Here is a 20,708-nt window from a genome sequence, read left to right on the forward strand (position 1 = left end):
TGGAGGCAAGAGGAGAGTTTATTACAAAACACGTTAGCACGGCGCCTGCCGAGCACGCCGGGCCCCAGGGAAGCAGCTAGAACGCCTGCCCGAGAAGTTTCAAACTAAGCCCGATTTTTAAACCACCTGTTGGGTGCCCTTCCCCACCCCCTTCACAGCTCCGAGCCGGCTGCACCCAAAGGAGTCCTGAGCGCCATGGTGGAGAAACAGGGACGGCCCCAGGCCTGACCCCAGCAAGCCAGAAGGGTAACACCGGTATCTAAACCAACATGCAGAAAAACGAGCCCACGTTCCTCCCCAGAACCCTCCCTACTCGTGCCCCGTGGTCCTGGCCAAATGCCTGTACCCCCGCCTGGAGCCACGGCCCCGCCCGGGCCTGTCCCCTCGCCACGGAGCAGCACCAGGCCGAGGGCCACGCGGGGGGCTGTGTGCGCCGGGCCGGCGCGGGGGTCCCCTGGAGTCTGTTTTGCTGAAGGGGGGATGCGTCCCGAGCACAGCGCTGCTACTGCTCCTTCTTCCCCTCTGGCACGTGGCCGTTCACACAGCGGCTGCTCCGATGCACGGGGCCGGCCCTCTTCCCCCAGCACCAGCCGGCGGCCCTGGCCAGGGCGTAGGCGGCGGCGGCCAGGCCGAGCAGGAAGAGCGCCAGGATGTCCAGGCAGAAGTACTCGTGGAAGGCGAGGTCGTAGACGGCCGGGCGGAGGTACGGCGCCCCGTCGTGGCGCAGGACGTATTCCAGCCAGTACACCGTGCGGTTCAGCGCGGGCATGGGCGTGTCGCGGTGCAGAGCCGAGATCTGCTTGGCTGCTCTCTCGTAGCTGCAGGAGGAGACGCAAAAAAGCAAATTAGCCGGAGTGACACAACGTCATTCCACAGCCTCTTCCCGGGGCCCCTTCCAACTCCTGCTGGGCCCGAAGCCGGCCAGGAACCAGGCATTTCTCCGGAGCCGTATCCTACATCCCCCAAGCACCGTCGGCGCCGTTCCAGAGACCGAATCTTTCCACCAGGCCTCACCATCAGACGTGGCTGGATTCTCACATCCGAGGCGGGGGGGGGGAGCACCTAGGTGGCCCCATAACAAACCTAGCGCCAGACACTTTTCTGACTCTGGGTCCGACCCTGCACAGCGCCAAGCCCCAGGGCGTCACTGGCGCTGAGAGCGCTTAGTCCCTTGAGGGACGGGCCCGGGGAAGTGGTTCTAATGCAGGTTCCCGCCAGGCCCCCTTCGAGCGTCTCGCCGGCGCCGCCCAGAAGTCACCCGCTGGCCCAGGGCCTTGAAAACAGACGGCGACTCATCCCCAGTACGTGTGGGCCCCCCAGCGTGGGGCTTCCTATTTAACCCTCCACCCTCCCATAGGGCTGGAGGGGACTTTGAGAGGTCGAGTCCAGTCCCCGGCCCTCACGGCAGGACCAGGCCCCATCCCTGACAGAGTTGCCTCAGATCCCTACATTGCTTCCTCAGGGATTGAACTGCCAACCCTGGGTTTAGCAGGCCAACGCTCAAACCACTGAGCGATACCTCCCCCCACAGAGGGAGTCTGGACAAGGCCAAGCAGGGGGCCAGGGGAGGGCACAGCGGGTCTCGCCGGCCCCCAGCACACGCTGCTATGGAGAGGGGAGGTTGCACAGCGCCAAGGGAATTTTGCTGTTAACGAAACCCAAACAAAACCAGCTTCGTGTCCCCTTCCCTGCGCACGCGGGCGGCTCTGGGGACTCAGTCGGAAAACCAGAGGCCACTGGCACGTCCAGCCAAGCAAGCGCCGCCCCGGCAGACCCTCCGTCTGAGCCGACTGGGACGGGCTCCCCATAGGGGGCGCAGCCAGCTGTGCGGGAGCCCCCCACGCCGGCATGCTGCCAGCTCACCTGGGCTCGGCGAGGACGGTGACCACCGCCTGGTACAGGGCCTCTTCGCTCACTCGGCTCCAGTCCATGAGGATCCCCATGCCCTTGGCCTGGACTCTCGTCATGATGTCGAACTGGTCCCCGTAGAAGGGGAAGCCCACCACCGGCACGCCGTGGTAGATGGCCTCGAAGATGCCGTTCATCCCGCAGTGGCTGACGAAGGCTTTCACGTTGGGGTGACCTGAGGAGGCAGACGGGAAGGTGACGCTCCAGTTTGCCAGGCCTTCTCCATACAGACGCTGGCTGCCCGGGGCCCTCGCAGGCCCCAGGTCTCCTGCCACGCGGGTGTGCAGGCCAGCGCCCGACGGAGCAGGGGACGTTTCACCAGGCCAGGCGGCGGTCGCCCGGGGCGACAGGCCTAGACGCACACGGCAGTGGCGTTGCCTTTGCTCCGACTGTGCGCAACCCCCTGAATGACAGGTCGTCGTCTTACCCAGCAGGTCGTTCTGGGGCAGCCACTCCAACATGAGCGTGTTCTCACCCAGGTTAGGCGGCTTCTGGCCAAAGTACCTGGCAGAAAAGACAGAGACGGGAAGCCGAGGGGAACCGGGCTGCGCCGGAACCTTGCCTGGGAACCCAGCTCCCCCCAGGAGCCGCTCCGGAGAGACCGGCCCCCACTCACCTCCACACGACCCTCTGCGGCAGGCGCGCGAACGCCCCGGCCATCTTCTCCACCAAGTCGCCCGGGAGCGCGCGGATCCCAATGCCGAAGGAGACCACGACGACGCCGGCATCGGCCGCTTCCACCCAGAGGCGCAGGCCCTGCAAGCGAGCGCACACAGCTGGGCCCCACAGCCTCGCCCCTCGGCGCCGGCAGAGCTTCCGCTTTCCCCGAGCCCCATGGGGAGCCCTGTGGCCTGGGACGATCCCCTTCCCCACCGAGCACCACACCAGGGGGCTTCACTGCGGCGGTGCTTTCGGCTCAGCGCTCTGCCAGGCAACAGCCACGTGACCTGGACGCTGGTCAGCCCCCCCGCGGGTGCCGGGAGCGGCCAAGAGAGCTCGTTCCACAAGGCCGCTCTGAGCGGCGGGAGCAGAGCCTGGGGCCGCTAGCCGGGGGGGGGGGGAAGGCCTGGGCCTGGCCAGGAACGAAGACGTGGCCTTTCCTAGGAAGCCGGCAGGCCCGGGAGGAGAACTGGGCCCCACAAAGGACGCCGGAGCCAGACGCAGATGTGAAGCGAGCCCCGGAGGCAGGGCCTAGAGGCAGCCCAGGACAAATCCCAGCCGCATTGGGATTTTCTCCATCCGAGGGGCCCATCCTGCAGGGCTACTTCTGGCTAACTGACCGTCCTTCCTCCCAGGGATTTCCCTACACCCCCTCCATGGGGGCGTATACCCCCCGAATTTCTCCAACCCCCCCAGTTTTGTGAACTATGGTGCCATACAGCCCACCTTCACCCCCACAGTGTCACCCCTCATCGGCCCTGACACCCCCCTTGTAAATTCAAACACGCCCCTAATTTCAATTCCTGGGGAGGCTACTGCTCCCGCCCGGTCCGTCACAAGCTCGTCCGTCTCCTGGCCAGTGCGGCCGTACCCCGGCTTGGCTACTGCTCCCGCCCGGTCCGTCACAAGCTCGTCCGTCTCCTGGCCAGTGCGGCCTTACCCCCGGCTTGGCTACTGCTCCCGCCCGGTCCGTCACAAGCTCGTCCGTCTCCCGGCCAGTGCGGCCGTACCCCCGGCTTGGCTACTGCTCCCGCCCGGTCCGTCACAAGCTCGTCCGTCTCCTGGCCAGTGTGGCCGTACCCCCAGCTTGGCTACTGCTCCCGCCCGGTCCGTCACAAGCGCGTCCGTCTCCTGGCCAGTGCGGCCGTACCCCCGGCTTGGCTACTGCTCCCGCCCGGTCCGTCACAAGCTCGTCCGTCTCCTGGCCAGTGCGGCCGTACCCCCGGCTTGGCTACTGCTCCCGCCCGGTCCGTCACAAGCTCGTCCGTCTCCTGGCCAGTGCGGCCGTACCCCGGCTTGGCTACTGCTCCCGCCCGGTCCGTCACAAGCTCGTCCGTCTCCCGGCCAGTGCGGCCGTACCCCCGGCTTGGCTACTGCTCCCGCCCGGTCCGTCACAAGCGCGTCCGTCTCCCGGCCAGTGCGGCCTTACCCCCGGCTTGGCTACTGCTCCCGCCCGGTCCGTCACAAGCTCGTCCGTCTCCTGGCCAGTGCGGCCGTACCCCCAGGTTGGCTACTGCTCCCGCCCGGTCCGTCACAAGCTCGTCCGTCTCCTGGCCAGTGCGGCCGTACCCCCGGCTTGGCTACTGCTCCCGCCCGGTCCGTCACAAGCTCGTCTGTCTCCCGGCCAGTGCGGCCGTACCCCCGGCTTGGCTACTGCTCCCGCCCGGTCCGTCACAAGCTCGTCCGTCTCCTGGCCAGTGCGGCCGTACCCCGGCTTGGCTACTGCTCCCGCCCGGTCCGTCACAAGCTCGTCCGTCTCCTGGCCAGTGCGGCCGTACCCCGGCTTGGCTACTGCTCCCGCCCGGTCCGTCACAAGCTCGTCCGTCTCCTGGCCAGTGCGGCCGTACCCCGGCTTGGCTACTGCTCCCGCCCGGTCCGTCACAAGCTCGTCCGTCTCCTGGCCAGTGCGGCCGTACCCCGGCTTGGCTACTGCTCCCGCCCGGTCCGTCACAAGCTCGTCCGTCTCCTGGCCAGTGCGGCCGTACCCCGGCTTGGCTACTGCTCCCGCCCGGTCCGTCACAAGCTCGTCTGTCTCCTGACCAGTGCGGCCTTACCCCCGGCTTGGCTACTGCTCCCGCCCGGTCCGTCACAAGCTCGTCCGTCTCCCGGCCAGTGCGGCCGTACCCCGGCTTGGCTACTGCTCCCGCCCGGTCCGTCACAAGCTCGTCCGTCTCCCGGCCAGTGCGGCCGTACCCCGGCTTGGCTACTGCTCCCGCCCGGTCCGTCACAAGCTCGTCTGTCTCCTGGCCAGTGCGGCCGTACCCCGGCTTGGCTACTGCTCCCGCCCGGTCCGTCACAAGCTCGTCCGTCTCCTGGCCAGTGTGGCCGTACCCCCGGCTTGGGTACTGCTCCCGCCCGGTCCGTCACAAGCTCGTCTGTCTCCTGGCCAGTGCGGCCGTACCCCCGGCTTGGCTACTGCTCCCGCCCGGTCCGTCACAAGCTCGTCCGTCTCCTGGCCAGTGCGGCCGTACCCCCGGCTTGGCTACTGCTCCCGCCCGGTCCGTCACAAGCTCGTCTGTCTCCTGGCCAGTGCGGCCGTACCCCGGCTTGGCTACTGCTCCCGCCCAGTCCGTCACAAGCTCGTCCGTCTCCTGGCCAGTGCGGCCGTACCCCCGGCTTGGCTACTGCTCCCGCCCGGTCCGTCACAAGCTCGTCTGTCTCCTGGCCAGTGCGGCCGTACCCCGGCTTGGCTACTGCTCCCGCCCGGTCCGTCACAAGCTCGTCCGTCTCCTGGCCAGTGCGGCCGTACCCCCGGCTTGGCTACTGCTCCCGCCCGGTCCGTCACAAGCTCGTCCGTCTCCCGGCCAGTGCGGCCGTACCCCCGGCTTGGCTACTGCTCCCGCCCGGTCCGTCACAAGCTCGTCCGTCTCCTGGCCAGTGCGGCCGTACCCCGGCTTGGCTACTGCTCCCGCCCGGTCCGTCACAAGCTCGTCCGTCTCCTGGCCAGTGCGGCCGTACCCCGGCTTGGCTACTGCTCCCGCCCGGTCCGTCACAAGCTCGTCCGTCTCCTGGCCAGTGCGGCCGTACCCCCGGCTTGGCTACTGCTCCCGCCCGGTCCGTCACAAGCTCGTCTGTCTCCTGGCCAGTGCGGCCGTACCCCGGCTTGGCTACTGCTCCCGCCCGGTCCGTCACAAGCTCGTCCGTCTCCTGGCCAGTGCGGCCGTACCCCGGCTTGGCTACTGCTCCCGCCCGGTCCGTCACAAGCTCGTCCGTCTCCCGGCCAGTGCGGCCGTACCCCGGCTTGGCTACTGCTCCCGCCCGGTCCGTCACAAGCTCGTCTGTCTCCTGGCCAGTGCGGCCGTACCCCGGCTTGGCTACTGCTCCCGCCCGGTCCGTCACAAGCTCGTCCGTCTCCTGGCCAGTGCGGCCGTACCCCCGGCTTGGCTACTGCTCCCGCCCGGTCCGTCACAAGCTCGTCCGTCTCCCGGCCAGTGCGGCCGTACCCCCGGCTTGGCTACTGCTCCCGCCCGGTCCGTCACAAGCTCGTCCGTCTCCTGGCCAGTGCGGCCGTACCCCGGCTTGGCTACTGCTCCCGCCCGGTCCGTCACAAGCTCGTCCGTCTCCTGGCCAGTGCGGCCGTACCCCGGCTTGGCTACTGCTCCCGCCCGGTCCGTCACAAGCTCGTCCGTCTCCTGGCCAGTGCGGCCGTACCCCGGCTTGGCTACTGCTCCCGCCCGGTCCGTCACAAGCTCGTCCGTCTCCCGGCCAGTGCGGCCGTACCCCGGCTTGGCTACTGCTCCCGCCCGGTCCGTCACAAGCTTGTCTGTCTCCCGGCCAGTGCGGCCGTACCCCCGGCTTGGCTACTGCTCCCGCCCGGTCCGTCACAAGCTTGTCTGTCTCCCGGCCAGTGTGGCCGTACCCCCAGCTTGGCTACTGCTCCCGCCCGGTCCGTCACAAGCTCGTCCGTCTCCTGGCCAGTGCGGCCATACCCCCGGCTTGGGTACTGCTCCCGCCCGGTCCGTCACAAGCTCGTCCGTCTCCTGGCCAGTGCGGCCGTACCCCCGGCTTGGGTACTGCTCCCGCCCGGTCCGTCACAAGCTCGTCTGTCTCCTGGCCAGTGCGGCCGTACCCCCGGCTTGGCTACTGCTCCCGCCCGGTCCGTCACAAGCTTGTCTGTCTCCCGGCCAGTGTGGCCGTACCCCCAGCTTGGCTACTGCTCCCGCCCGGTCCGTCACAAGCTCGTCCGTCTCCTGGCCAGTGCGGCCGTACCCCCGGCTTGGCTACTGCTCCCGCCCGGTCCGTCACAAGCTCGTCCGTCTCCTGGCCAGTGCGGCCATACCCCCGGCTTGGGTACTGCTCCCGCCCGGTCCGTCACAAGCTCGTCCGTCTCCCGGCCAGTGCGGCCATACCCCCGGCTTGGCTACTGCTCCCGCCCGGTCCGTCACAAGCTCGTCTGTCTCCTGGCCAGTGCGGCCTTACCCCCGGCTTGGCTAGCAACCACCAGCCACCAAACACTGGGTTTCCGGCCTCAGCGCCCCTCCTACCAACCACCCCAGTGCTCCCGGGCACAGGACTTCCAGGCTGCCCAAGGGCTGTGCATGTGCACACCTCCCCTTCGGATTCTGTGGCAAGGGGAATTCAGCCCGCTGGCTCCCTGCGGGGCTGCCGGAGCAAACCCATGGAACTAGTTTCCCCTCACCCGATGGCTCTGGCTTGCCCCCGACTCTTCTCTCTTCCTCCTGGCCCCCTCCGGGTCCCTGTGTGTGTTCGGACACGGAGGGGCTCAGGGGAAGGCTTTCAAAGGGGGCGGGGCAACCCCCATTGGCCACCTTTGGAAAACGTCACCTCCAGCCTCCTCACACAGCAACGCCGACAAGGCCTGTGCTAAGGCGTGAGGGGAACGGCCCTGCTGGGGGAGCCCTAGTGTAGACAGAGCCCCGGGGCACTACTCCACCTGCAGGGAGTCAGGGCTGCCCAACCCCATGCAGGCCTGCCCTTTGGGGGGGGCAACTGCCCTGGGGCCTGGCAATTTAAGGGGCTCCGAATGCCGGCCGAGGGGCACCGGGGCACACTGGGGCCTGGCTGCCCTAGCCCCACCCCTTACTCCTGAGGCCCCGCCCCTTCCAGGAGCATGGAACCGCCCCCTCACTGCACACAGTGCCCAGGGACCTGGCCAGCTTGTTGGCTCCCTGGACCCCACGGGAGAGAACCGGGGTAGCACAAGTGAAACCGAGGACCCGCCCATCCGGCGCCAGGCGCTGCAGAGGGAGCGACCAGGGCAGGGAGGCGTCCAGCGAGCCACCAGCTACTCGCAGCATGGACAGGGCTGGCGCGAAGGGCGCCCACTCGACACGGGATCAGAGCGAGCAGGAGCCCGGGGACTCGTGTTCAGAGGAGACTCCCTTACGGAGCCGGGGGAACCTGGTGAGCAAGAAGAAAACAGAGAGGAGACGCCAACACTGGGCTTTTCCCAGGGCGTTCTAGGGGCCATATTGCCAGCACAGAGCTTCCGGCTCCCGATGAGGGAGGGGGACCCCACCCTGCATCTTCCCCCCGGTACACACACTTGGGCCTGCAGAGAGCAGCCGTACAAGTTTCCCAGCCGGTTGTGAGGCTCCGTAGTGCCAGTCGGGTTCCTCCTGGGAAGAGGATCCCTGGACCCATCTCTGATTGCAGGCAGGAGCAGAGACCTTAACCTCCGAGCGCCCGAGCCAGCAGCCTGGACTCACCGCGGGAAGGGGCTTCTCGGGCTCCGCGAGGATGCCGCCAGTGAAAACGACGTGGGGCAGCGTGGGCCGGGGAAAGTCCAGCACCACGTCGTTGCACAGGAAGAAGAGGCTGGTCCCGTGGACGAGCTCCAGCATGGACGTGCGCGGCTCCACCCCGTGTTTCTCCATGAGGTGGTCGAACTTGGGCAGGATGAGCAGCTTGGTAGCCATGCGGGTGATCACGTAGACCAGGAGATTCCACGCCCGGCCCGTCAGCCCCATCCTGTCCGTCATCAGGGAGTTGAACTCCGGGACGTAGGCCACCGGCGCCGTGGCGCCGATCTCGGCCGGGTACCAGAAGCCGGTGGAGATCACGGCGTACTTGACGCCAAGGAGGTGGGCCAGGATGAAGCCACACATCTCGTTGGGGTCTACCACGAACAAGTCAAAGCCTTCCCCCCAGAGCCGCTGCAGGAGGGCTGTGTCCCCCAGCACCAGGTCGCAGTTTTCCAAGTACTTCTCCAGGAAGGAGAAGATCTCCAGGGAGGTCTTCTTCCCCTGGAAGACTCCCCGGATCTTCTCCTGCACCCAGGCGTCCGCGCTCTCCGTGCTGAAGATCCCCTTGTACGTTTGCACGCGCAGGCCTGGTGGGACGGGCTCGGATTCCCGGCCCTCGTGCAGGAGCAGCACGGCCTCGTGACCCCGGTCGTTCAGCGCTTCCGCCACCCGCACGAACACCCGCAGGTGGCTGTCGAAGACGATGGTGGGCATCACCAGCACCTTGGCGCCGCGGCAGCTGTGCAGACGCAGGGTGGCCGCCAGGAGGAGGACCGCCACGGCGCACGGCAGCAGCCTCATCGCCATGGCTGCCGGGAGAGATACGGGCAGTTACCGACCGGCCCACGGCAGGTCCCAGACTGTCTCGGGGGCGGGGGGAAGGTGCCTCCACCTACTGATGGAGACTCTCCACCAACAACGTCATGTTTAATAGGGCTCAGGCTTCGGAGAGCCACAGCAGCACCGGGAATCAGGCCACAGACGCAAGTGACGGGGAAGGAGGGAGGGCAAAATCACACTGGGGAAAATTAAATGCTTGCGTGGAGGAGGGGAAGGAAGAGGATGCAGACGGGCGTGGAGCCGTTGCAGGAGGGGGGCTCGCGCCAGCCCCCCAGCCGGAAGGCGAAAAGGATAGCGGGGCGCGTGGACAGGCCCGTGGAAAAGGCTGAGGACGGGCTGCCCCATGGAGCTGGGCCAGGGACTGAGAGGAGACCCCCACCCCCAACCTCCTCCCCACTCACCTGCACGTTATCGAACAGCGGGGGGGGTCTCCTCTCCAGCAGGGCCGGCTGCAGACCCGTGGGCAGCGCTGCAGGAGGGAGAACGACCGAGAGTCAGCAACGTTCCCGCGTAGCATCACCTCCCCCGCAAACGGAGCCAGCCCTGCCCTCCGCCCCGACTCCCCCACAGAAAACCGGGAAGGGGTCAGGGGCCCGGCCCCTCCCAGCTCGCACGGGAAGAAGGAGAAGGACCTGTAAGCGCTGGGGGTGTCTTCCGGGCAGAGTCTGGGGGGGCGGGTACGGCCGCGCGGTGGAAGGGCTGGCGAGCGCGCAGGGAGGCTGGGTGTCCCGAGGCGCAGGCAGATAACAGGCCAAGGGGGCGTAGCAGGCGGGGAGCTGCCATTCAAACCAGGCACCCGCCATAGACAGGCCAATAGTCCTGGGGCCGCCGGCTCTCCCGACATGGCTGCGAGGTGGGGACGAGCCGCCTCGGGCGCCCCCAAAGATACACGTCAACGCCCGCGGAGGGGCCGTCGCTGAGCCAGGCTCTGCTGTGCCCACGTCCCCCATGTGGGGGGTCCTGCCTCGCCTGTCCCCGCAGCCAGCGGCTCAGCCATCGCCCCCCTCACCCAGCGAGGCCTGGGGGGAGCCTCCCGAGTCCTGCCAGCCTGACGCTCCTCCGCCCTCCCCCAAACCCCGCCACAGCCCCGCTCCCCACGCAGAGGACGGCCCCCCCCGCCAGGGACCCGGGTTAGGGCCAGAGGCCGGTTTGAGGCCAGGCTCCCGGCCGCGATGGAACCGCTCCCCCCCAGGCGTGGCTGCAGCATCCCCGCCATCCCGGGCTGGGCGGCCAGACCGGACCCCGTCAGAGCCGGGGAGGGGATCCGGAGGGGAGGGGTCTGGGGAAAGAGCCCCGCCCCTTCTCCAGCTGTCTCCGCCCCACACCCCCCCTGTTTTCCCTCCAGGCCCAGGACTCCCCAGACCCGGCCCAAGCACCCCCCTGCTCCCCCCCGCACACCCCCACGCTCTAGCTGGCCCCGGAGAGGCCGCAGCGGGGCCCGTAGCTGGCTCTGCTAATCCGGATTCACTCCGCTCCGGCCTGGACCCAGCCTGCCGCCGGCAGGGACGTCTGGTGGAGCCGCAGCCCGCCCCCTAGGGGCAGCCCGCTGCGCCGCAGCCCCCGCAGCGCACTCCAGGGGCGCCACGGCCCCCGACCAGCCGCCCTCCCCCGCGGAGGCGGGTGCAATAGCAGACAGCAGCTCACCCAGTGGGGGCCCGACCCGCCGCCCTGGCCGGTGCGGCCCGACGGGGAAGGCCGGGGGAAGGGGGCAGCTTCCAAGGGAACGAAACCAAATCACGCAGGAAAGACCCCCCCCGCCACGCTCCGCGCAGGCTGGCGGGGAGGTAGCAGCGACGAGCATTGCGGTCAGGGACCCCACTCGGGGCCAGGGGCCCATTCTTGGCCTACGGTGCCCACACGCCAGGCGAGCCAACCAGCTGGGTCCCTTCTGACCCGAGTCTCGGACACGGTCCCTGCCTGTCCAGCCGCCTGTGTTCCTTCCCGGGCGCTGACCACCGCAGGACCACGCCTTGGTGTACATGGGACGCCAGCGAGATTCCCACTGGCTGCTCCCGTCTCGCCCATCCCTGGTATTTTCCCATCCTGACCGGGAGCGTCTCCTGGCACTGGCCTGGTACGAAGGGGTTTGACCATCAGGTTCAGACCCGACAGCGCACACAGGGCAGAGATCAGAAGGCGAAGGCCGGCGGCGTCAAGGAGGAAGGCAGCAGGAGAGGCTGCCCAGACGTCAGATCTGTATTGGAAGTTGCAAACGACGACCAGGAGGTTTGGTTTGCGTCTTTACTCCCCTTTGTACTCGCTACATCTCTGGCCTGGTGCTGGTCTGCACAGGACACGTCTAATCAACGAATCCGGATCCCTGCAGAAACGGGCGGCGGGCAGCGTGTCTGCAGAAGGGGGCTGGGCCCTCCTGTGTCAGCCCAATACTGCGCTAGCTTGACCAGCTACAACATTTAAAGGAAGAAGGGAACCTAGACCAGGGGATGCTACTGCACTTGACACTCCCCCCACCAGGAAGTCCATAGAATCGTAGGACGGGACCCTAGCAGGTCACGCGGAGCAGGTTCCCTACTGAGGCAGGGCTAAGAATTCTCTCTACCCAGTGTTTCTCAACCAGTGGCACGAATACCTTCGGGGTACTCGAGAGACGTCTGGGGGGTACGTCAACAACTGAAATTTGGAGAAAACTGAATTTTTGTTTTACGTTTCACAGCGCTTTATTATTTTTGTACTTTTTACACCCAAAAATTTCATCACCCGCCTGGCTACGATTAAGTTGTTTCAACAAATGTGTTGCAATGGTAGAAAAAAAAAGTGTGTCTGAAAACTGTAGGTACTGAGGGCACGTATAGCTTGTTTTTAAAGGGGTACTTTATTTTAAAAAAAAGGTTGAGAAACACTGCTCCGGACCTTCCCTGACAGGTGTCTGTCCAACCTGCTCTTAAATATCTCCGGAGATGGAGGTTCCACAACCTCCCTAGGTAATTTATTCCAGTGCTTCACCACCCTGGTAATTAGGAAGCTTTTCCTAACATCCAACCTAAACCTCCCTCGCTGCTATTTAAGCCCGTTGCTTCTTGTCCAGTCCTCAGTGGATAAGAGCAACTTTCTCTCTCCTCTCTCTAACAGCCGTTTATGTACTTTCCCCCGCATCCCTTCTCCTCCCCAGACTTAACAAGCCCCGTTTTTTCAGTCTTCCCTCACAGGTTCGGTTTCCGAGACCTTTCCTCATTTTTACTGCTCTCCTCCGAACTTTCTCCTGTTTGCCCACATCTTTCCCAAAATGCAGTACCCACAACTGACCACAGAACTCCAGCTGAGGCCTTATCGGCGCAGAACGGATGGAAGAATTACTTCTCGTGTCTCTCCACGCTCCTGCTGATACATCCCAGAACGATGTTCAAACTGGGAACCTATTTGGCTCTGCCTTGATTTACTAAGCCTTTTAAAGTGCAGCCTCTCCAAGAACCTAAGCAAACTACAAAGCAAAATAAGGCTCCTTTAGACTTTGGATACAGAACAAGGGTTTTCCTTCTGGTTCCAAGCAGGTTCTGGCTTCCCTGTGTCTTTGCACAGCCTGTAGGAAAGTTGAAGATTTTGCCAAGCCAGTTCTCGCCAAGCGATGGGCAGGGCCCTGGCAGTCAGCTTGCTTTGTTGGCATGAAAGCTGTTGGCTCGGTTCATGTTTCTGACTCTTGGCTGGGAGGAGAGCCCTTAGAAGATTCCCTGCTCCCGTCTCCTCCAGGTTCTGTGGGAGGAAGCGCCCCTCCCCATGCTAGTTCTCCTCGGCCAAAAGGAAGAATTCCAGAGACGCTCGCTCTGAGGTTTATTGACTCCAACACCCAGACGCAGATTTCCCTTGCCAGATGTAGATTCAAGCCCTTTCCTGCTCCTTGCAAAACCCGCCCCCCACCCACCTTAATGTCTAGTTCCTCCGCACCAGGAATCCCGGCTGAGGTCCGTGCGGATGGAAAGTCGGGAAGAATTTCTCTTGGCCGCAGGCTGCTCTCGCACCAACTCTTCTCCAGAGCAGGAATGAGATTTCTCCTGTTGGTTTCCTTATTTAAGCAGCCCGGCATCTGAATGCCGCAGCCCAGCTGTGGCTCACCTGGAGCCAGGAGGAGGGAGGACTCCTGGGTGCCAGAGGCTCTTACCTGAGTGGGGAATCAGTGTTTGCTGCTTCCCTCTAGTTGGAGCCAGAAAGAGCAACTGCAGCCGCTTCCAGCAGCTTGCTAATCAAAGGTTCGGTGACTGGGCCTTGAGAAAGTCACAAGGGCAGCTGCCGCGGGTTTGCAGAAGCTGAAGCAATGCGGGTAAGTCTCTTGCCTAAACAGGGCAAAAGGCGCATTTTTCATTTCCCACCGGTGCTTCTGGAACCAAGAGGAAACTTTCGCAAAAAGCCTTCGAGACAAATGACCGCTTCCAACTCGTTCTCCGGCGGGAAAATCTAACCCGGCCACTTTGGGAACGAATGGGGGTTTATATTTCTCTGGACTTTCGCGGCCGTGGTTGCGGGCCATCGTTTTACAAGGCCGGCTTAGTCGCCCCGTCAGTGGCACTATCTTTACGAGATTCCTAGGAGAAACGCGAAGCCACGCTCCCGTAGCATGCTCTACAAAGAACTCCAGCAAGGCGAGATTCATCCTGGCAGCGGGGGGAGAGATTTGAACGCCACACTCACAGAAACAGTCATTTCCCCAGGCAGAACAGGGAACCGCGTGAAGCAGTGGAGAGAATCGATACAACATCCCAGGAAGGTCACTCTGAGGGTCTTCCAAAGCAGGGGCGGGGAATCTTTTCTGGGTTGGGGGCTGCTGGCCCTCAGAAAAATCAGGTGGGGGACCACGCAAAAATGGGAAGCAAAGTCAAAACAAAACAGCTCACTGAGGCGGCCCCCGACTCAGAAGCAGAAAGACACTCCGCCCCAGAGCTTTGGGGGCCCTGGCCTAATAGATTGTGGGCCTCCCTAGGTTCTGGGGTGGGGCCAAAAATGAGAGGTTCAGTGTGTGGGAAGGGGCTGCTGGGAAGCAGGCATGGGGCAGGGAGTCTGAGTGCGTGTGGGGGGGCAGTGTGGGTGGGAGGGGGTGCAGGAGTGAGCTGGGGGGCCTGGGAGGGTGGTAGGTGCAGGAGTGGGCTACCGGTGCAGGGGTGTGGGCAGGAGGAGGGTGCAGGGTCTGGGCGATGCTGGTGCAGTGTTCCCAATGCTGGGGGGGAGGGGAACCCCGAGCCTTGGATCCAAGCCGGCGGGCCTTCCTCATGCCGTTCAAAAGCCTAAAACGCCCGTAGAACCAGCACCAAAGGAGGGAAGCAGCTACAGGCGGGGCCGAGAGCTCTTCTGATTCAGAGGATGAACGTCGCTGGGTTTCGCAGTCTCGGACTCGGGGCTACTTTTGCTTTGCAAATGGCATGCATGTGGCACGCAGCCCCAGCGCCTAGATTGGGGTCAGCAACCTTTGGCACGTGGCCAACAGGATAATCCGCTGGTGGGGCGCAAGGCAGCATGGTCCCCGCAGCTCCCATTGGCCAGGAAGGGCAAACCAAGCCACTGGGACCTGCGAGAGGGCGGGGCCTACGGATGGTCAATGCAAACCAGCTGCTGGTGGTCCACCAGAGGGTTACCCTGATGGGCCACATGCCAAAAGTTGCCAAGCTCGCCGCAGGTAAAAGGCCATTGGCTGTGTGAGGGACGTTGGATAGCGCAATCCACACAGATCAATTCTCCCCGCACAACCCCTCGACACAAATCAACAGCCACCCACACCCCCCTCCAACCAGCAGACAACTCCAAACACACACGCACACTGCAGCACACACCCTCATTTGCCACCCACACAACTCTCCCAGCACTACGCAGCCACGCACAAATTAACACCCTGTCACACGGAATAACCCCAACCATCACGCTGCAGCCTGGGAAGAAAGGGGATTAAATGACCAACCAGCTGGGATACAAGAGACAAAAAGAGAAACAAGGGACAAAAGCCTTGAAAACACACCTCGATAGAACCCAAGTGAACAGAAAACTCGGAAAGCTCAGCCATGCATAGCTGAAATGCATGCTAGGGCGCAAGAACTTACATTACCAGATCACTAACAATAACTTTCACGATGACCTAAGGAGATCCCGGAGCACCCAGCTCCAGCAAAGGAAAGAAGCTACCCTATTAATTACTGCCCCGTAATTACAGCTCCTCTCTGCAGTAACACAGTGTGTTCGGAAAAAAGTCATTAAACACCTGACCAGGTTGTGAAACCGCAAGTAGGACGCACTGGGGATTTATAAAGCATTTCACTTGCCAGACAAGCTGGATTGCTCTGGACAGAGTTACAACACTGGGGCAGCAGGAGGTATAGCTGAATGTTAGTTAAGCTGTTGATTCTGGGTCTCAGAAAGACCTATTCAAGACTGCTGAGCTAATCAGCCAACGGGAAGGAGAAAGGGACGGAATAGGGAGCCACTGTCCCTGGAGGTACCCTATGGAAGATAAAGACCTAATCCTATTTAGTAGAGCTGAGTCAATTACAGAAGAAGAAAGTGTGTGAATAGCTGTTCACATTTTAAGGCCTGGCTCCTATAAAAGACTCATGTAGGCGTTTAGGTCCACTGACATTGACGAGACTATTCCCAGACAAAGTTTCGCAGGATCAGGGCCTAGCAGAGTGTCAGTCGGAATTTTAACAGTATTTTTCTGACTACTTTTTTACAAAAAGTTAAATTTAGTGCATGAATATTTGTCACAGGCGAGGCCGATTGTGACATTCACGTGTTAGGGTGTTTAGTTTTACTCAATCTGTGAATTTTAAGAATACAATTCACAACTACAGTTTACAGAGCTAGCTAGGCAAGGCGTCTATCTTCCCAGAAAAGAAACCAGGCTGCCTAGCCTAGCCATCTAGGACTAGGTTCCTACACCACACCCCGCTCCTGTACCTATTGAGGTTGAGATAACCAAGGGCCAGAGCGTTCCCAGTCATGTGCCTGATTAGAAACCTGGCACTTCACATGGAGAATTGTGCATTGAAGAAGTTGGGGATAATCGCGAGGGGCCAATCTGAGACTCTCACAAGGCTGCAGAAACACTGGCCCAGGGACAACTGCACCAAGCTCACCCCAGTCATCTGTGGGGAGGTGCCCAGCTTTACCCCAGCCCCCCGTGCAGGCAGAGGCCGCCTGGGGACACGTGCAGATAGAAATAAAGGACAGAATCCCCTTCTGCGCGCTGGGAGGAGGGCGCTGCCCCGGCCCCTCGGCAGCAGCGGGGCGACATTCCAGGGCCAGGCTTGCAGAACAGGACTAGCCGCAGACCGGGCTGGTTCCCCGCAGCGCCACGAGAGCGCAGCTCGCCCGCCCCCCAGCAAAGGGGAGCGCGGACGGGGCGGGCCCTGGCAGCCGGACAGCGCTGCCCAGCCAGGGGGCGCCGCCGGCCGCGTTACTCGACGGGCCAGCGCGCACGTGTGTCCCCTGCAGCGCTCCCCGCGGCCGGGGAGGGTCCGGGCTGGGCGCCGCGCTGCGGCCGGGGAGGGTCCGGGCTGGGCACCGCGCTGCGGCCGGGGAGGGTCCGGGCTGGGCGCCTCGCTGCGGCCGGGGAGGGTCCGGGCTGGGCACCGCGCTGCGGCCGGGGAGGGTCCGGGCTGGGCGCCTCGCTGCGGCCGGGGAGGGTCCGGGCTGGGCGCCTCGCTGCGGCCGGGGAGGGTCCGGGCTGGGCACCGCGCTGCGGCCGGGGAGGGTCCGGGCTGGGCACCGCGCTGCGGCCGGGGAGGGTCCGGGCTGGGCGCCGCGACGGGCGGGGAGGGTCCGGGCTGGGCGCCTCGCTGCGGCCGGGGAGGGTCCGGGCTGGGCGCCGCGCTGCGGCCGGGGAGGGTCCGGGCTGGGCGCCGCGCTGCGGCCGGGGAGGGTCCGGGCTGGGCGCCTTGATGCGGCCGGGGAGGGTCCGGGCTGGGCGCCGCGCTGCGGCCGGGGAGGGTCCGGGCTGGGGCCAAGGCGCTCGCCCGTTTGCGCCCCCCAGGGGGGTCCGGCCCAGCGCGCAGCGCCGCTCACCCACCTGCGCGTCTCCAAAGGGCCGCGGCGCTGGCGGGGTCCCGGCGGCCCTTCCCTCGGGCCGGCCGGGGCAGGTGAGGAGCGGGGCGCAGCCAGGCGGCAGCTGCGGGCCGGGGCCGCCCGCTCCCCTTTCAGCCGGGCCGGCGGGGCCCGCCTCCCGGCCCACACGCCCGGCTCCCATTGGCAAGCGGGCCCCGCCCGGGGCGGCAGCTCCAGTCGCCGGCAAAGCTGCAGCCGCGCTGCTGTCGGGGTAACCCCGCTCCCTGGCAGCCCGTTCCGCAGGGCAGCCCCCTCCCACGCGGCTGGGGGGGGGGGTCGCACAGCAGGAGTCCAAACCGGCCTGCAGGCTGTGGGGAAACAGCCCCCGGGGGGGCCAGGCAACACCTCGGGCTGCCTGCTCTGCTGCAGGCAAAGGAGCCCCCCGGGGCACAGACCCACCTTTCTGCCCCTCCGCAGCAGGGGCGCCCGGTTCTCCAGCCTGCCCAGCCAGAGGCCCAAGCCGGCCGCACCCCGCTTGCCCCAGCGCAGCGAGCACCCAGCTGATCCAAGGGTGCGAGGAAAGTCCAAACCTTGTGGTGTGGAGAACCCCACGGGCTGGGGCCAGTGAGCGTCTGTCACAGCAGGGTCGTCTCCCCTCTGCTTCTCTCCCCCCCCCCTCTGCTCAGAACAAAAGGTCAGGCCCCCGGCCCTTCCTGCTTGATGCAGTGTGGGCCTCTTGGGAATTCCTCCACAAGGGTCCCCGCCCCAGAGCCAAGCTGTAAAAGCTCCTGTCTAGAGGCAGGTGCTGTCCCTCCTTCCCCACAACTTGCCAGCTCCTGGCAGTTCAGTCTTCAGCCCCTTGTGGCAGTGACCCAGGTTTACACTCACGGTGGCCACCAGGCAAGTGCCTCACTTCCTGCTGTAGGGCAAGGCGCTCCCAGGATCCTGGAGCTGAGTCCTGTAAGGGCTGGCCAGGGTGTCGCTGCCAGCCGCACTGGACGCCAGTCCCTCCAAGCACTTGCCTCTTCCCCCTGCAGCAAGGTCGTGGTGCTGGGGTTCAGCTGGCCTTGCTGCCCAGCCCTGCTGTAAAACACAGGTTCCGCTGGACCTCCTACCCAGACTGCCCCTGGTGAGGCCTGTACCAGTCCAGAGGTACAGGGATCTAGAAGGATGTTACCCCCCCCACACACACACAATGGCTTGCCAGTTCCCACTCGTGCTCGGCGTGGCGACAAGCGAACAGCTGCTCGGAGAAAAGCATCCATAGCTCCACGCTAGCACGCTGCAACGGCCAGGCCACCAGGCAAGTGGGCAGTGTAGGCCACCTGCCAGAGGCAGAGGGATGTCCCGTCTCATCCATTTCTGGACTGTGGACAGAGGAAGGGGGTTACTGGCTGCCCTGCTCCCATGTCCCAGCCAGGACAGTGTATGGCCGGCTTTGCCTGGGAGGGAGGGCAGGCACCAACAGGTGCCACCCAACCCTTCCCCCACAGCCACCAAGCTGCCAGGACTGAGGCAGTGCCCATGGAGAAATTGAAGGCAGCAGCAAGAGACCTCAAGGCATCAAGTCCAGCCTCCTGCCCAAAGCAGGACCAACCCAACTCAACCATCCCAGCCAGGGCTTTGTCAAGCTGGGACTTAGAAACTTCTAGGGATGGAGATTCCACCCCCTCACCAGGGAACACATCCCAGTGCTTCCCCACCCTCCTAGGGAAATAGTTTTTCCTAATCTCCAACCTAGACCTCCCCCACTGTGACCTGAGCTCCTCGTTCTGCCATCTGTCCCCACTGAGAAAAGCCTCTCTCCAGCCTCTGAGGACTCCCACCCCCCTTTCAGGGAGTTGAAAGCTGCTATCAAATCCCTCCTCACTCATCTCTTCTGCAGGCGAAATCCCGTCTCTTCTTGTAGGTCATGTGCCCCAGCCCCCTCATCACTTCCCTTGCCCTCTCTCCAATGCATTCCACATATTTTCTGTAGTGCAGGGCCAAAAACATAACAACGGCCAGACTGGGTCAGACCAAAGATCCATCTAGTCCAGTATCCTGTCTGCCAACAATAGCCAAAACCAGATGCCCCAGAGGGAGTAAACAACAGGTAACCATCACATGATCCCTCTACTGTCATCCATTTCTAGACAAAACAGAAGCTACCATTCCTACCCATCCTGGCTACTAGCCATTGATGGACCTCACCGCCATGAATTTATCTAGCTCCTTTTTGAACCCTGTTAAGTTCCAGTCTTCACCACATCCTCTGGCAAGGAGTTCCACAGGCTGACTCTGCACTTCATAAAGAAAAACTTCCGTTTGTTTTAAACCTGCTACCTATTAATTTCATTTGGTGACCCCTGTAACTTTTCCTTATTCACTGTTTCCACACCAGTCATAATTTTAGAGTCCTCTATCATATCTCCCTTTAGTTTCCTTTTTTCTAAGCTGAAAAGTCCAAGTCTTTTTAATCTCTCTTCATATGGGACCTGTTCCGAACCCCTAACAATTTTTGTTGCCCTTTTCTGAACCTTTTCCAATGCCAAAATATCTTTTTTGATATGAGGTGATTACATCTATATGCAGCATTCAAGCTGTGGGTGTGCCATGGTTTTATGTAGAGGCAATAAGATATTTTCAGTCTTATTCTCTCTCCCTTTAACGATTTCTAACAGTTTGCTTTTTTGACGGCTGCTGCACACTGCGTGGATGTTTTCAGAGAACTCTCCACGACTCCAGGATCTCTCTAGTGTATGTCTAGTTGGGGTTATTTTTCCCAATGTGCATTACTTTACATTTATCCACATTACATTTCATTTGCCATTTTGTTGCCCAATCACTTAGTTTGGTGAGATCTTTTTGAAGCTCTTCACAGTCTGCTTTGGTCTTATCTTTGGTCTATCCTCTGCAAATTTTACCACCTTTTTACCCCTTTCTTCACATCATTTATAAATAGGTTGAATAGGAAAGGTCCCAGGCCAGACCCATGGGGACACCACTAGTTACCTCTCTCCACTCGGAAAACTGACCATTTATTCCTACCCTTTGTTTCCTCTCTTTTAAACCAGTTATCAATCCACGAAAGAACCTTCCCTCTTATCCCACGGTAACTTACTTTACTTAACAGCCTTTGGGGACGGACCTTGTCAAAGGCTTTGTGGAAATCTAAACACACTGTATCCACTGGATCCCCCTTGGCCACGTTTGCTGACCCCCTCAAAGAACTCCAGCAGATTAGTAAGGCAGGATTTCACTTTACTGAAACCATGTTGACTTTCCCCCAACAAATTATGTTCATCCATGTGTCTGGCAATTTTATTCTTTACTATAGTTTCAACTAATTTGCCCGATACTGACCTTAGGCTTACCAGTCTAATTGCCAGGATCACCTCTAGAGCCCTTTCTGAATATTGGCATCATGTTAGCATCCTCCAGTCATTCGGTACAGAAACTGGACGCAACACTCCAGCTGTCCATGTTACAGCTGTTCATATTCCTGCACCAAGCACATACCTACACATTGCTGCCCCCCTTCTGTTCTCGTGTTTATCTGCTCAGCCATTACACTTAGCTCCCAGAACATTCCTTAGCTCTCACTGCCTAATGCCTCCTTCAGATAAAACCACAATT

General features: G+C 62.5%; 1 protein-coding gene across 1 annotated transcript; it reads right to left on the reverse strand.

Annotated features, from left to right (window-relative positions):
- On the reverse strand, window positions 1-17,269 carry LOC102462979 (2-hydroxyacylsphingosine 1-beta-galactosyltransferase-like). Its single transcript, XM_075934545.2, has 7 exons — window positions 17,116-17,269; window positions 9,515-9,582; window positions 8,238-9,082; window positions 2,525-2,664; window positions 2,336-2,412; window positions 1,864-2,083; window positions 1-818 (listed from the first exon to the last, which is right to left on the reverse strand). The coding sequence occupies exons 3-7, from the start codon at window positions 9,078-9,080 to the stop codon at window positions 503-505; spliced, it is 1,596 nt and encodes a 531-aa protein (XP_075790660.2). The 5' UTR covers window positions 9,081-9,082; window positions 9,515-9,582; window positions 17,116-17,269; the 3' UTR covers window positions 1-502.
- Between the last annotated feature and the right edge of the window lie 3,439 nt (window positions 17,270-20,708).

The sequence above is a fragment of the Pelodiscus sinensis genome, chromosome 8 (assembly GCF_052426305.1).
Source record: "Pelodiscus sinensis isolate ZL-2025 chromosome 8, ASM5242630v1, whole genome shotgun sequence".
Taxonomy (NCBI): domain Eukaryota; kingdom Metazoa; phylum Chordata; order Testudines; family Trionychidae; genus Pelodiscus; species Pelodiscus sinensis.

Coding starts and splice junctions, on each gene's coding strand:
- LOC102462979 (XM_075934545.2), bottom strand. CDS start 9,080: ATGGCGATGAGGCTGCTGCCGTGCGCCGTGGCGGTCCTCCTCCTGGCG. Junction 2,665..8,237: donor CCGAGAAGCCCCTTCCCGCG/GTGAGTCCAGGC, acceptor GCTCGCTTGCAG/GGCCTGCGCCTCTGGGTGGA. Junction 2,413..2,524: donor CCGCAGAGGGTCGTGTGGAG/GTGAGTGGGGGC, acceptor CTTTTCTGCCAG/GTACTTTGGCCAGAAGCCGC.